The sequence below is a fragment of the Chelon labrosus genome, assembly GCF_963514085.1.
Source record: "Chelon labrosus genome assembly, chromosome: 5".
NCBI classification, from domain to species: Eukaryota; Metazoa; Chordata; class Actinopteri; order Mugiliformes; family Mugilidae; genus Chelon; species Chelon labrosus.
Genome location: NC_140341.1, coordinates 26,604,619 through 26,617,985, shown reverse-complemented (window position 1 = coordinate 26,617,985; position 13,367 = coordinate 26,604,619). Strand labels below are relative to the sequence as shown.

The 13,367-nt window shown below is 43.5% G+C and overlaps 1 protein-coding gene across 1 annotated transcript in view; it reads right to left on the bottom strand.

The window, feature by feature from the left end:
* Positions 1-320: 320 nt before the first annotated feature.
* The window catches only part of tmeff2a (transmembrane protein with EGF-like and two follistatin-like domains 2a), a gene marked incomplete at its 5' end in the record, with an annotated part of 112,462 nt that continues 99,415 nt past the window's right edge, over positions 321-13,367 (bottom strand). The window contains 5 exons of the mRNA XM_084545054.1: positions 321-885; positions 4,285-4,443; positions 10,445-10,571; positions 10,782-10,838; positions 12,542-12,690. Of these exons, the coding sequence (XP_084401180.1) occupies positions 789-885; positions 4,285-4,443; positions 10,445-10,571; positions 10,782-10,838; positions 12,542-12,690 (589 nt within the window). The 3' untranslated portion in view covers positions 321-788. The remainder of the gene's footprint in view (positions 886-4,284; positions 4,444-10,444; positions 10,572-10,781; positions 10,839-12,541; positions 12,691-13,367) is intronic.

The window sequence follows — 13,367 nt, the reverse complement described above, 5'->3', positions numbered from 1 at the left end:
TGTGGCAGCACAAACAAAGGCAGACGCAGCATGTTACACTTGGTGATATAAATTATTTATTTACATTTACAGAAAAATGACCCCATCAAGACAACGTAGTAATAACTATTGGAAATAGAACCCAAGATACAGTAGCTGACGTTATCGTCGTAACCGAACAGAGAGCTCTATAATAACATTGTGCCCTCTGTCAAAAGGTCTCCTATAACACAAGGTGCAAGGCATCACGTGTAGCCCCAAAACCCCACCCCACCCCCCTCCCAGACTGAACACACACCTCATTTAAAGCCCGTTACCCTGCTTTGCACTACCCCGATTTGCTCGCACCCCTCATCTACAAACGACAGACACCGGCTAGCCCGCCTCTACCATATAAGCGCACACATCTAATACACATTCACGCACGCACACATTCAGTGTCCTCAACGTCTCCCCCTCCTCCCAAGACCTCATGGTTCAGTTTTTCAGAAAGACCTTCAGAAAAAGGTGCAAGGAGACACATCGGCAGCTGGAAGTCGTGTGGGAAGGGGGGCTGGTGGCTGTGGTGACCGATGACAACGTTACCCCGAGTCCCACCACTGACTGGCGTGCCGGCTCTGTCTTTGCTACGCCACCGTCCTCCGTGGGCATTCTTCAAGTTCTTACTGGGAGAGAGGGCGAGGAGTGAGGGGAAGCAGATGCTAATTTTTCAGGGTTGGCCTACTAGGGGGGAGAACATCTAACGCCACAGCGCTCCGTAACGAGGACAAGGGGGGGTGGGTGGGGGACTCTGTCCGGTGTGTCTGGGCTCAGATAAGTCGAGTGGAGGCGCGCATCGTATTTTCCGTACTGAAGTGGACATTGTTCTGCTTCTGCCGGTTGATCCTGTTGGTCCGTGGGCACTTCCTGCACAGAGACAAAAAATAAAATGAGGCGAAAGCTAGCCAGAAAACATCACTTTAGATTGTGCTTCCATAATTGATGATTATACAAGAAAAACAGAAAGAAAAACATTACCATGAAAACCATGGTGGTGATAGTCTGAGGTACCTGTGCTTGTACTTGAGTATTTCCATTTATATTTTATACTCCACTACATTCCAGAGGGAAATATCACACTCTCTACTCCACTATATTTATCTGACAGCTTTGGTTAGTTTTAAGTTGAAGATTGCACCGGATGAATAATAAAACGAGTTTTGAAAATACACGTTAAAGTTTAAACTAGCGGCTTCTGGCAGTGATTTTTTCACCCCTAAAATTCCCACATGGTTTCATTTCAGCTGAAGTTCAAATGACCCCGTATCTCTGCAAAAAAAAAAAAAAAAAAGAAAAAAAAAAGAATATCAAAGAAAATCAAAGATTACCGTAACAGACACAAAACTAAAAGCAGATTTCTTCTTTCTCCTCTCATTAATCAGCTTGCAAAGCCTCAGGTTTATCTGCTGTCCCTGTGCATAAACCATTATTCAGTACTTTAAATTTGCTCCACTTGCAGCAGCTACAACACTAACATGCTGCGTAAACACTGACGCCTCAGTGTTAACTATCTAAAGATGCTATATATCACGATATATCAGTTAGATGGAGCAAACCAGCACTTTACTCTAATTCTTTAGCTCCATTTTAGCTGCTAATGCTTATTTACGTATAATTAAGTAAGATATTTCCTTACAATTAAGTATTTTTTTTACACTGCTTTTTGTGCACTGTTACCGAAGTACAGGACCTCAATAGTTCTTCCATCATTGTATGTAAATGATGCACTGGTAAAGCACAAGTCTTACTTAAAATCTTAAAAGCCTTTTAAAAGATGTTTTAAGATCCATAACCTGTACATGTAGGGATGTGAATTATATTTGTATATTTGTAATTATATTTGTATATATTTATTTTTGTATTTTAATACGTAATCCCATTTGTTCATGTAACATTTGTTAGCAAATTACAGAGCAATTTTTTTTACGAAGGAACCAGTGGGTTTAGATTCTGTTGCGAGCTGCACAACCAAATCATCCCCGTTAGCGTTTTGATATATTTTTTGAACCCTTGATGGCAGAAGGAGGAGAGGCTATCGATTTGTTTGCACATCTTCTTACAAAGCCATTTTCACGGCGTACTTTCCAGGAAAACCTGGATATTGTGAGGAAAGGCCAAGAGCTAGCTAGCCTGACCCAGCTGGGGAAACGTTCAGGACAGCGACTATGAGCGCTACCCTTGGTTGACAGGCTCAGAGGAGAACTCTAAATTATTCCTTAAGTTCTGCTAAGTAAATTGAATTATATCTACATCTATTATGTATATTTTTACCATTTTATTGGGTCAACAGTGATGCGTCTGCTGGATTTCATGGTGCTGGTGTGCAGTCGTAGCGTGGCTGTGGCTGTAGTGAGTGAGAGGAGTCTCTGTGAATTGTTCTAAGTGAGTTTCTGTAATAGTGGCATTCATCTTGCTATGAGACAAAACATCCTGTTTTAATGCGTATCCGTATGATGTTGATGGTTTCTATAGCAGTGGCGTCATAATGATTGTATTAAGAGGTGTTTTGAATAAGGTTGGAGGTCATTGAAGGCCTAGGTGGAAAATGCACGGCCCACCACTAGTTTTAAAATACAAATACTTGTCCCATTCCTTTTATACTGTATGGTAGCAGAGTATAAAAATAAGGAATAATGTGTTAACGACATGGTGCGATGCAGGCCGGTCCTTTCAAACGGACCGTTTCCCAGATGTGACAGAACGCCACACGCGCGAAGCAAAGCATACAGATGGCATTTTCCACTCCCACCTGTTTGTCCTTTGAGTGAACGGTAAATCTATGTAATATAAGCAGCGATCTGTATGAGCAAACTCCAGCAGTGTTTATAAAACGCATTATATCAACAACAAGTTCACCATGTTCAGTGGAGGTGGAGCACAAAGGGGAGTGAGTCACTAGTAACTGAAATGCACGTCTGTGTAGATTTATTCTAATACAAGTACCTTCAGGTGTAAGATCAGGGACAAGAAAGGGACGGGGACAACACAAAGGATACAAAGGATCAGGGAAATTATAAACATCTATATACTAAAGGCGGGGGGTTGTAGGTGGTGTGTATAAGTGTGTACCTGGTTTGAAAGAAAGTATATGGAAGAGTGAGAGAGAAGAAATGGTTATTTAGAGATATTAATGCTCATAATACTATTCAGGAAGACTACGATCAGGGCAATGGATGTGGTGGAAAAGGTAAAATCCATAATAATGTGTAAGCGTTTAGTAATATACCTGTGTAACATGAGAGCAGTTAGCAATACAATTGTAGTGTAATATTACAGTGATGTAGACCAACTCCACCCGTCCACAGGGAGTCTGGAACAGCTCTGTAGGGAACTGATTATGCTCTGGCCAAGATCTGTCGTACCGGTCATATAGTTTGGGGGCTTTATGCAACACACTATGACTCTTACTTTAAGACTATGCAGTGGCGTGCAGAGGTGTTTTTTATTTTTTTTGTATCTGGTGAAACACGTGTTATCAGACTAGGTCAAGCTAAGAATGACAGGTCTTGTTAAAATAATAATACCAATAGGTGGTGATGGCATATGTGGTGTGTGACTGCATGAACAGACACACTCATTCAACACACTTCTGAACTGGAGGTCGTGTCTTGTGGAGTCAACTCCAACAAGGTTTTTTTTTTCTCCCTGTATTTTCAGTGTTAAATGGATATCGCTGAGCTGCAGGACACATTAGTGCTACTGTAGCTGTTATAAATCCTCCATCCTTCTTTATCTTCTCTCCTTACCCTCTCACTCTGCCCCTTTATAACCGCTCGCTCTCTCATTTCGTCCCTCCTCCTCCCTTCCTTTGCTCCAAGGAGCAGTTTTGTCTCGGCCAAAACTCTTTTAAAATCTTTTATTAAATGTCATAAATTGCTTAGGTCAGCCAGAGGCAGACAAGCTGCGGGCTAGATATGTCTCCGTGTGCGTGTGCTTGGGGTTTTGTGTGTGGGCGGGTTTTTACCGCGAATGCAAAATGCCTGTTAAAACACAAGAGTGTACGCTTGCCTACACAGATATCTCTGCGTATCTGTGCTTGCACTCGCACGCTGCGTGTTTCCAGACGCGTGTGCGTGCCCTCTGGGAAAGTGACAGTGCTTTCTCTCTCTGGTGGAAAGCTAGGTGACCTTTCAGCTGTTTCCTCGGGGCTCAGGAGACTGTGACTCCCAGATACACACAACATGGAAAATACAGCCCCGGGATCATTAGTAGGCTGTGTTTGTGTGTGTGTGCGTGTGCGTGTGTGTGTGTTAGGGCATGACTCACCGGGTAATGCAGAGCACCACCACACAGATGATGACCACCTGGAGTGCTCCAATGATAGAGGCGATGAGGACATAGTGCATTTTGCCAGAGCCAGGCACCACGTAGAGCACGTTGTACTCTTTGATGTCACACTGGGGACCCCTAAAACCAGTGTGACATCTGAGATCACACACACAGACACAGACACACACACACACACACACACACAAGGAGAAAGAGAGAGAAGGCGAGTCATTTCTCTGCACTGAGCGACAGGCTCATTATTTCCTGCGTTTCTAATTGAAACATCAGTACCTGCTTCATAAAGACATAGCGGTGGAACTCTGTATTTCTGTGACAGTGTGGTGACACTGCTTTCTCTTTGCTGTGACTGTTGAGACGAACATGACCGATACGGCTTGCAGTGGGAAACAGACAGAGGGAGAGTACGTTCGCTTAAAGCGGTTACAAAAGCATGATTTTCTCTCCGTTCTGGGCCTCTGGCTACACTAACGCTGCAATTATAGATGTGTGCTAAGTTGCTACAATGAACCTGTTCATGTAGCTGCCACAACCACACTGCAGGCCACCGCTGTGATAGTTCCGCTTGCCCCACAAGCTTCTGGGAAGAGGAGATTGTTAATAGTGACGTGGACAAGGAAATAAAGGGATGCAATGAGAGATACTGCAGGGACTATAATTAGAGCACAATGCAGCCTTATCATGCGTGATGCATCCATCTTGTGTTGCAGTGGCGCTAGCTATCAAAGGCTGAAATCCTACACTGAACTATAAATCAAACCGTATCGGTAAGGGTAGCTGTGGTGGAGCTGTCCCTATCAGCGGTAAGAATCCAGTGTTTTTGGCATTCACACACAGAGCTCTTTTGGAAACACTTTTCAGAGTGGGCACTGGAATTAAAACATAATAGCACAGATCAGTCAGAAACGTATTTAGAAGTAGTCTGTTAATGACGCATTCATCTCTCTCATGATACCCTCCTCTCCCAAACATGGTATTAAATGAGCTGCTTTCACTATTAAGTATTTGTATTCGGTGTGTTCATATTTGGCCAGCTTAGAGTGGATGTACTCAGAGAACGCGCGCACGTACGCACTCATGCACACATACACGCACGGACACAGAAAGAGAGACTAATGGAGATGATCTTTGTCCTCAGAGACGAGCTAAAATGGTCTCCCTTTTAATCTCCCTCTCTTCGTCTCTTTTTCTTTACCTGCTTTTCCTCTCTGGGGAGGTTGTTACCCACCAACACCTGCACATCCTTGTTTGGTACAAACACGCACACATAAACACACACACACACACACAGCCTCCTTCACGTGCTCTATTCCTTCGACCTGACAGTGTGGGAGATGAACGCCTCAACCTGGTTCTGTTTGGGGTTTGTGCTCTGTTTCCACACTTATGTGCACACACACACACGCGCGCGCGCGCGCAAACGATGAGAGACATACACCGCTCCCACAGAGACCATTGAGCTTCCCCTGCTCATTAGTGCGCAGCTTCTGATTCCCACAACCAGCAGGGGGCAGCAGAGACCCTCCACACGCCCTGTCTGATCGGCACTGCTCTGTATGCAAGGAGAACGCCTGACTGGGTGAGCTGGGACGATCGAGGTGAGAGAAAGGGGAGCGACGGAGGGAGGGAGAGACACCAAGACCCCCTGGCTGCTACACTATCAGGCTGTCAAAGACAGCAGACCTAAGCAGCACAAGTGCATATTCATTGTGTGTGTGGGCGGTGGGTTTTAATATCATCCCTCATTGCGCCTTTATGTAAATGTGTGTCTGTGCTGACTGTGTTCGAGTGTATTCTGTGTGTCTATGTGAATATATAGGGGCTATGTATGTGTTGCACATGTTTGGCTGCTCCTCAGTAAGTATAGCTGTGTGCATATATGTGAAGCGCATTTGTAAAACGTAAGGGCACTGTGAAGCTCCTGGCTTCCTTATAGCAGTGGTCCACAGCCACTGGGCCGTGGACCATACCGGCCCATGGGTTATTTGGCACTGGGCTGCACAGAAAGACTTCGTAATCTGTTATTTTCTTTTAATTGAATTTACTATTGGAGTCTGTAGAATGTTTTATTTTGAAAAGTGCCCTAAGATCAACACTCTGTGCCGTCTGTGCCTCTTTTTTTCCGGACTTCACCCTTTCGTGGTTTTCATGCCCGTTAGATTAAACTGTCAACCTAACCTCAGCCAAAATGAACAAAAAACAAACATCCCCGGAGAGCCTCTTGGAAAACATGGAAAGAACCAATGATGAGACAGCAGTAGACTGCAGCAAACACGATTAAGATTTGCTATGTGCACGATGACCATGGAAAATTGTTTTGCTTCAAATGCACGGTACATGGCGCAAAAAAAAGGGTTGGCGACCGCTGCCTTATAGGATTATCATCTTTTAAAGCTGATATGGCACATGTGTTAGCAGTTACATGCTGCACACAGCTCCAGCAGGCACAATGCGTCTTTCTTTTAGCATCAGGTTGAGTACTAGGTGGGGTTTTTCAGAACTGAAAACCATGCTGATGAGAGCAGTGTGTGAGAACGAACGGAATCAGTCACGATGTTTGTTAAGAAACCAAAATGATGAGCTCAAAGAGGCTAAAATGCTAAAAACCACAGAGAGAAACTCCAGTCAGTCGGGCTCACTACGTCTCGATGTAACGTACACTAGCCTCCAGCTTGCTGATATAAAAATGGCAATTACCGCAGACAGGAGGGTTTTTCAAATCAGGCAGCACAAAGTGACTTGTCGGCATTTCGTGCTGACGTCTCTGAAACATGCCTGTCACTCCTCTGCCACTTTTATCAACAGGAGCAAAACTAAATACTGGGAGCAAACATGCAGCAGTAAATCATTCAAACTAATCACTCTCCAGCCACTAGGTGCACTTAAGTCAGCGTCAGAAATAGACATTTGATGTAAACGCTGGGGCAGGAAAGTCTGTAAATCAGTCTGCATTTATCTATAATTGAATATGAGTGATTCTTACAGTATCTGCTTTAAGTTTCTGCTTCAGTTCATCAAAACCCTGCAGCCATCTGAAGGCAGCAGGACAGATATGTTGATAAATCTGTAGTCTCTGATTTGAGAGGAGGAACACCAGACTTGTGCAGCCATCACACACGCTTGTCCACAGTGTTTGCCTGTGTTACATCACATGCAAATGACATCAAATCCACACGCACAGGACGGTTAGGAGACGATGGATTAACTGGAAGGTTATTGCGGAGACGCTGGATTACAGCCTCCTTTCCGACATCTTTTGAGCAAGACTACCGCTATTTTCTTGAAATGTATCACGAAGCAAATGCCGCCGTGTTCACTCGTCACGATATGATACAGCAAATATAACGTGGGATACGGTACAATTAAACTGGAAACATTGATTAAATCATTATCTTTAAGCGCTTATCGTCTAGAGCAGAGATGTCAAACCCCTGTTCAACAGTTAATATAGTTCATTAAATGTAAACATTTTCATGGTGTATTTGTTCTTCTTTGCACTAAAACAAAGGGATAAATCTGGAGCTGTTGTTATTTATAGGTTATTATGCTATTATTTTACTGGTCCGACCCGCTTGAGATCAAGTTGGGTTGTGTGTGGCCCCTGAATTAAAATAAATTGGACACCTCTGCTGTAGAGGGTCGCGGGGGAGCTGGAGACAATCCTAGGTATCACTGGGCGAGAGGTGGGATACACCAGTCTATCATAGGTCTAACAAGCTCACGTTGTAGTGGAGTGTGTGGTGACCTGTAGAAAAATAGGCATCTCCACTTCTAGAATTCCAGGGATACAGTGGCGCCATCTTGTGAGTTCCGAGAGTTTGTGCAGCACTGGAGAAGCGTAATTGGTCACACTTCCTCTAGACACACCCGCATTTAATTACCTTAACTAAAACTGCTCTACCTCTGCCAGTTCCAAAGAAAAAAACTTTAGTGTTTTAGTTTGGTCTCAGTCTCATCCCCTAACACAGAGAAGGCGGAGCTTATGACCTATACTTCAGCCAGCCACCAGGGGGAGCTCCACGTGCTTTGGCTTCACTTTTAAGAAGCTCTCCTTGTGTCTACTTTTTTTTTTACAGTCTATTGTTCTAACTGTGCTTCCCAGCTATGACCCTCTCCCTGCATGGGTTTGCTCCGGCTTCCTCCCACAGTCTGAAAAACATGCTTGTTAGTTTAATTGGTGATTCTAAACTGGCCATAGTTTTTTTTATATATTTTAAGTTTCTGTCATCATTGTACCATCTCAATAATCCGCGCAATCCGCAGATAAGAGCCGCTGTGTGTTCACGGCCGCTCCGCACCAGCCAGCCAACAATAAGAGAAGTGTCTCGTTCTATTTGTTGAGCTGTTGTCATGCCTCTCAGTGACTGGCACAGTTGTTTCGGAGGAATGAAACAATGGCGGAGACTATTCATTCATTGCCGCTCTGATGTGAATGTATATTACACCTCACACTAGCCCTCTTTCTCTTGGTGAATGCACATGCAGTACAAAAACTACAACAGGACTTGTGACTGGAGACGCCCAGTCAGTGTGACACAGGCCCAAGATCGTAACGCGTGGGGATGACGCTCCAGCATCCACGTTAAGAACAGAGAAGACCAACATGAGATTAATTTGAAGCAGAGCAGAATATTTTTCCATTAAAAGAGGGAACCCCTTGCTTAGCACACTGACTTACATTTATTCAAGATAAACAAGCCCGATTAAGAAATAAATGGGACCCAGCACTTCTCTGGCTAAATTTTACAGCTGATTAGCAGCTTACACATTTTCTTTCAGTGTGAGATCACAGATAGAGAGGATCTACAAATTCTGTGGTCTTGCTATATTAGGTAAGGGTTGTTTTATTTTCAGTCTGCAGTGTGTTACACTGTAAAAAAAACTGTAACCTCGTGTTTAACAGGATTTACTATAGTTTCACTGCTACATAAGAACTGCCTATAATAGCTAAAATTAGTTATAAGTTACTGCTTAGTGCTAGTTATTTAAAATCCATGAAACCCTTCAGATCCTGCATCCGTTGGAAAGGACGTGGCGGGTTGTTGCCAGTAAACCAGTCGCTTTATTTACTGACAGTATCACAGATGTCCCAAATGGCTGAGACATCTGTGGACGTATTTTACTGCAAAAATGTGATTCCACCACATGTTTATTACTATAAATTTCAAATCAATCAAATAATATAAAAATAAATACTGTCAAAAAATGGTGAACTATCTAATAATACTGCTTGTATTTAGGAGTTGATGCAGATCATGAGACAAGGAGAGAGATATATGGTGCGTTTAGAAGTTCAAACTGCAATTGCCAAGAATTGCAATTCATGTAGTCGGAAGCTGGAATGGATACGAGCACTTCTGACCTTTTAGAAAAGTGGCAAACTCTAACCATGGGGAATATACTTGCTGTGTGGCAAAAGTGGGACATCCTGTGACTTCCTGATGCACCAAGGTGATACTATGGGGCTGTCAGAATGTTACAAGGAGCAACTGGGACTTGAAACTGCAGTCGTGTGCCACCTCAGCCGCTGCATCACCACATACAGTACAATGAGTTAGAGGTAACAGCAGAGAAGAAAAAATCCACAGCAAGAGACTGCTGTTCTGCAAAGCCACTACTAATGACTGATAAAGACATGTTAAGAGAGGCGCAGGATGATAGAATGGTCTGGTGATAGATCAGTCTTCATGGCTTCCAACTTTGTCGGTGCAAGTCATGCGAACGGGGTACAACCCTGGGACAAGAGGCAGAGCACGTATGTGGATGTCACCCTGTGAGATCTGGTAAGGCTCTCCAAAGAAGCAGTGGAGGGTGTAAACCTTCTGGATCAACTCCTCAATCTGTACAAAACTGCAGTTTCTGAATTAAGACTCAGTAGGCCATGTAGCTAGAGTATCATGATACAATTACACCATATTTAGGAGGGTTGGCTATTGTGCTTTTTTTCTTTTTTTTTCTTCAAACACTGCGGCATTTAACTTTACATAGTGTGTAACCATGGGATCTTTGGACTTATGAGGTTAGGATGTGACTGCACTGACCTCAGTTAAACTCTGGTTGGAAACCTTCACCTTGTAACATCAGTGTCATTTTCTGATTCGATTTTTTACTACATAGTTGTGTGTGTTTGCGTATTCACCTGCAGGAAGGCTGGGCCAGCATGCTGGGGAACTGACACTCTCCATGGATGCAGTAGTTTTTGTAGTGATCTGGACATGGGATGTACAAGCCGCGGGCCAATCCGTTCCTCGGGTCCTCTTTTTCCCCTACACACATGCAGGAACACACAAAACAAATAGTAACTGAGCATATGCTTGTGGCCACTTTTGCACAGCCATTGCTGCAGAATGAATTATAAAAAGTAAAAAGAACTAAGGAAAAATTGATAGAGACAAAAGCCTCTCTGAGGCTAGATTCAGCTTTGAGTGACAGCACACGTTATTTGCTAAACTGCCGCTATCACAGAAAGCACTCACCTGTGAGTTCGGTCCGTGCGAAGTGTCCATCTCCGCCTCTGTTCCCATTGGTGTCGCCTGGAAAGGCCAAAGACACATTAAAGCTGATCTCAGGGCAGCACATCCTCTCCTACTGCCCCAGCCTCCCTCCATTACGGGTCACACGTTCAAACAGATGCCAGCACAGGTAAAGACGGGTTGCCTGTGAATCATCATTTCAACAAAGGTTTCATGTGGTGTGTGCACCTGTGTGCCTAATGCGTATAAATGCGAACCATTCTCCGCAAGAGTCAGAACCCGTCTCCCCTCATGTATTATACCGCACGAGGAGCAGAGCGGAGCACAGGCGGGTGGGAGAGATCAGAGGGAATAATGTGTTTGCGCTCACCCTATTGACGCCGCATCGAATTCCTCTTTTCACAATGGCTAGACAAAATCTCCTTCAAATCATTAGCATTTTATTGCAATGGATTTTTCAGTGGATTTATCCCCCCCTGACTGCGAAGGCATTTACTAGATTTATGATGCAAGAACTGTGTCAAGAAATGTGCCAGAATACGCACCTTCCAGTTTATTATTAAATATGTTTCCTTTCTTTATTTAATAGCTTGTACAACACCTGAGGCGCAGTGAAAAAAGGAACAAAGGATCTTTTCAGGAAGGTCTGAAGCTTGTGTGTATGACAGCCACTTAAAACAGAAGGAATTTTTAAAACCATCCAGAGGTGAGAGGCTCCAAACTGAATTGCTTATGTTAAAAAAAAAATAAATAAATAAAATGTTTCATAATTGTGTAAAACAAATGACAAAAAAAATAGCAATCTAAGGTGTCCCTCTGAGTCCTGCCTTTAATGAGGTTTGCCTTTCTCTCAAATCCCTCATTTCAATGACATTTATCTCTCTCTCCACTTTCCATGATTGAAACAGAACGCACAGAAGAGTGATCAAATCGATCTGAGGTGGTCTGACCCACCGCCTATAACATGGGGGAATACAGATTTCTTTTCGTGTTCCAGAGCTAGTTAGCCCTGATTGCTCTACTCCCCACTGCTTCTTTAAAGACCCATTTGTCCCGTGTGGATGCAGAGCTGGCTAAATGCTTTCAAACGTAGTATTGGACAAGAAAGGCCACTAACAATTGAGAATTAGACATGTCCCTGAACTGAATGTCTGCTCCCCTCTCCACCAGATGAGCTTCGTTCAGACCGTAAAGCAGAATGAATGAAAAGGAGGAGAAGTTAAATTGCATGTGGAATAGACCTTAAACTAAATAAAATAAAGTAAAATTAAATGTAAAAAAAGAAGAAATCTTCTGCGCTTTTTTTCTCCTCCCACATGGATTAGCAATATGACTCAGTTTGGGGATTTAAGCGCAGAGATTAATAAAACAACGTTATCCTCGGAAATACTGCGCCATAATAAAAGATACCACACTAAAAAGAGGGGATTACCATTCAGTGAAATTATCAATATACATAGTTGTGAAGGCCAGTTTTGAGGATTATCTTTGTACACTACTCCAAAATATGACTGAGCGAAACTTTCTGCAGCTACATGATGTGGCTGGAAGTGCAGCAGGAGAGAGACATAGAATCCTAGACTCATGCTGTCTGCGTTTAGCTCCACAAGATGCCTCATTTGCCTCCGTGTATTCACTTCGCAGCGAAGCGAGCACCTGCTCAGACAGACAGACGGATTGACGGCTTCCGCTGTGCCCGTGAAAGGTGTTGATGTGCCTTTTGGAAGTGAACGCATGCGTGCGTGTGTGCTGGAGTGTCTGACCTTGGCAGTGGCCCAGGTATTTGACCTCGATGCGCTCCTGCTTCTGACAGGATGCCTCCTTCACCTGGCAGGGGTTGTCGTAGGAGCGGCCGTCCGAGGCGCACACCGGGTTGAAGCTTATGTGGGAACAGTCGATGTTGCAAACACACCTGAAGCAGAAGAAGAAATTACATGAGAGTGGATCATGGAATATGAGGCATAAATGAAAATGAGCACCTTTATGCGCGTGTTTGACTCTGAGAGATCAAAATTCATTCAGGGATTAAAAGTGCGACACAGGTTGCACCCAGTCAGAATGTTGGACCATGCACGGTAATCCTGTTCAAACCGGATTTTGGCTCATTCAGTTTCACACAATTGCGAATGGATTTAACTGTGCAAAAAGAGGAAGAGCTGCACCGAGGGCTTGATTGACAAACGATGTGCTCTTACAATGGCAGGAAGCAATTAATAATGAAATAACTGCAGATAACAATGCATTTTTGTGTTACAGGGGAAATAGCACATTTGTGGCAAAAACGCCATTCAAGCTGTCAGATGTGAAATCTATTTTTGATAAGATTGAAAATAGCCTAAATGGAAATAATAACTTTCAAGCTAATGCCATTATAGCGAACACTGATATAACAGCTTATTTCCGGTGTTAAACCATGCATTTATGGTGTCATCTAACAAAAACACCACATGGCTGAGAAATAAAAATGATCTCAATGAGCTACAGAAATCAGACCTTGAAGAAATAGTCAGGTTTTGGGGTCTTGGTGTACCTGCATTACGTTTAAATGTAAATTCTTTGTTATTGCAGTAAACATTTTACATCCACTGA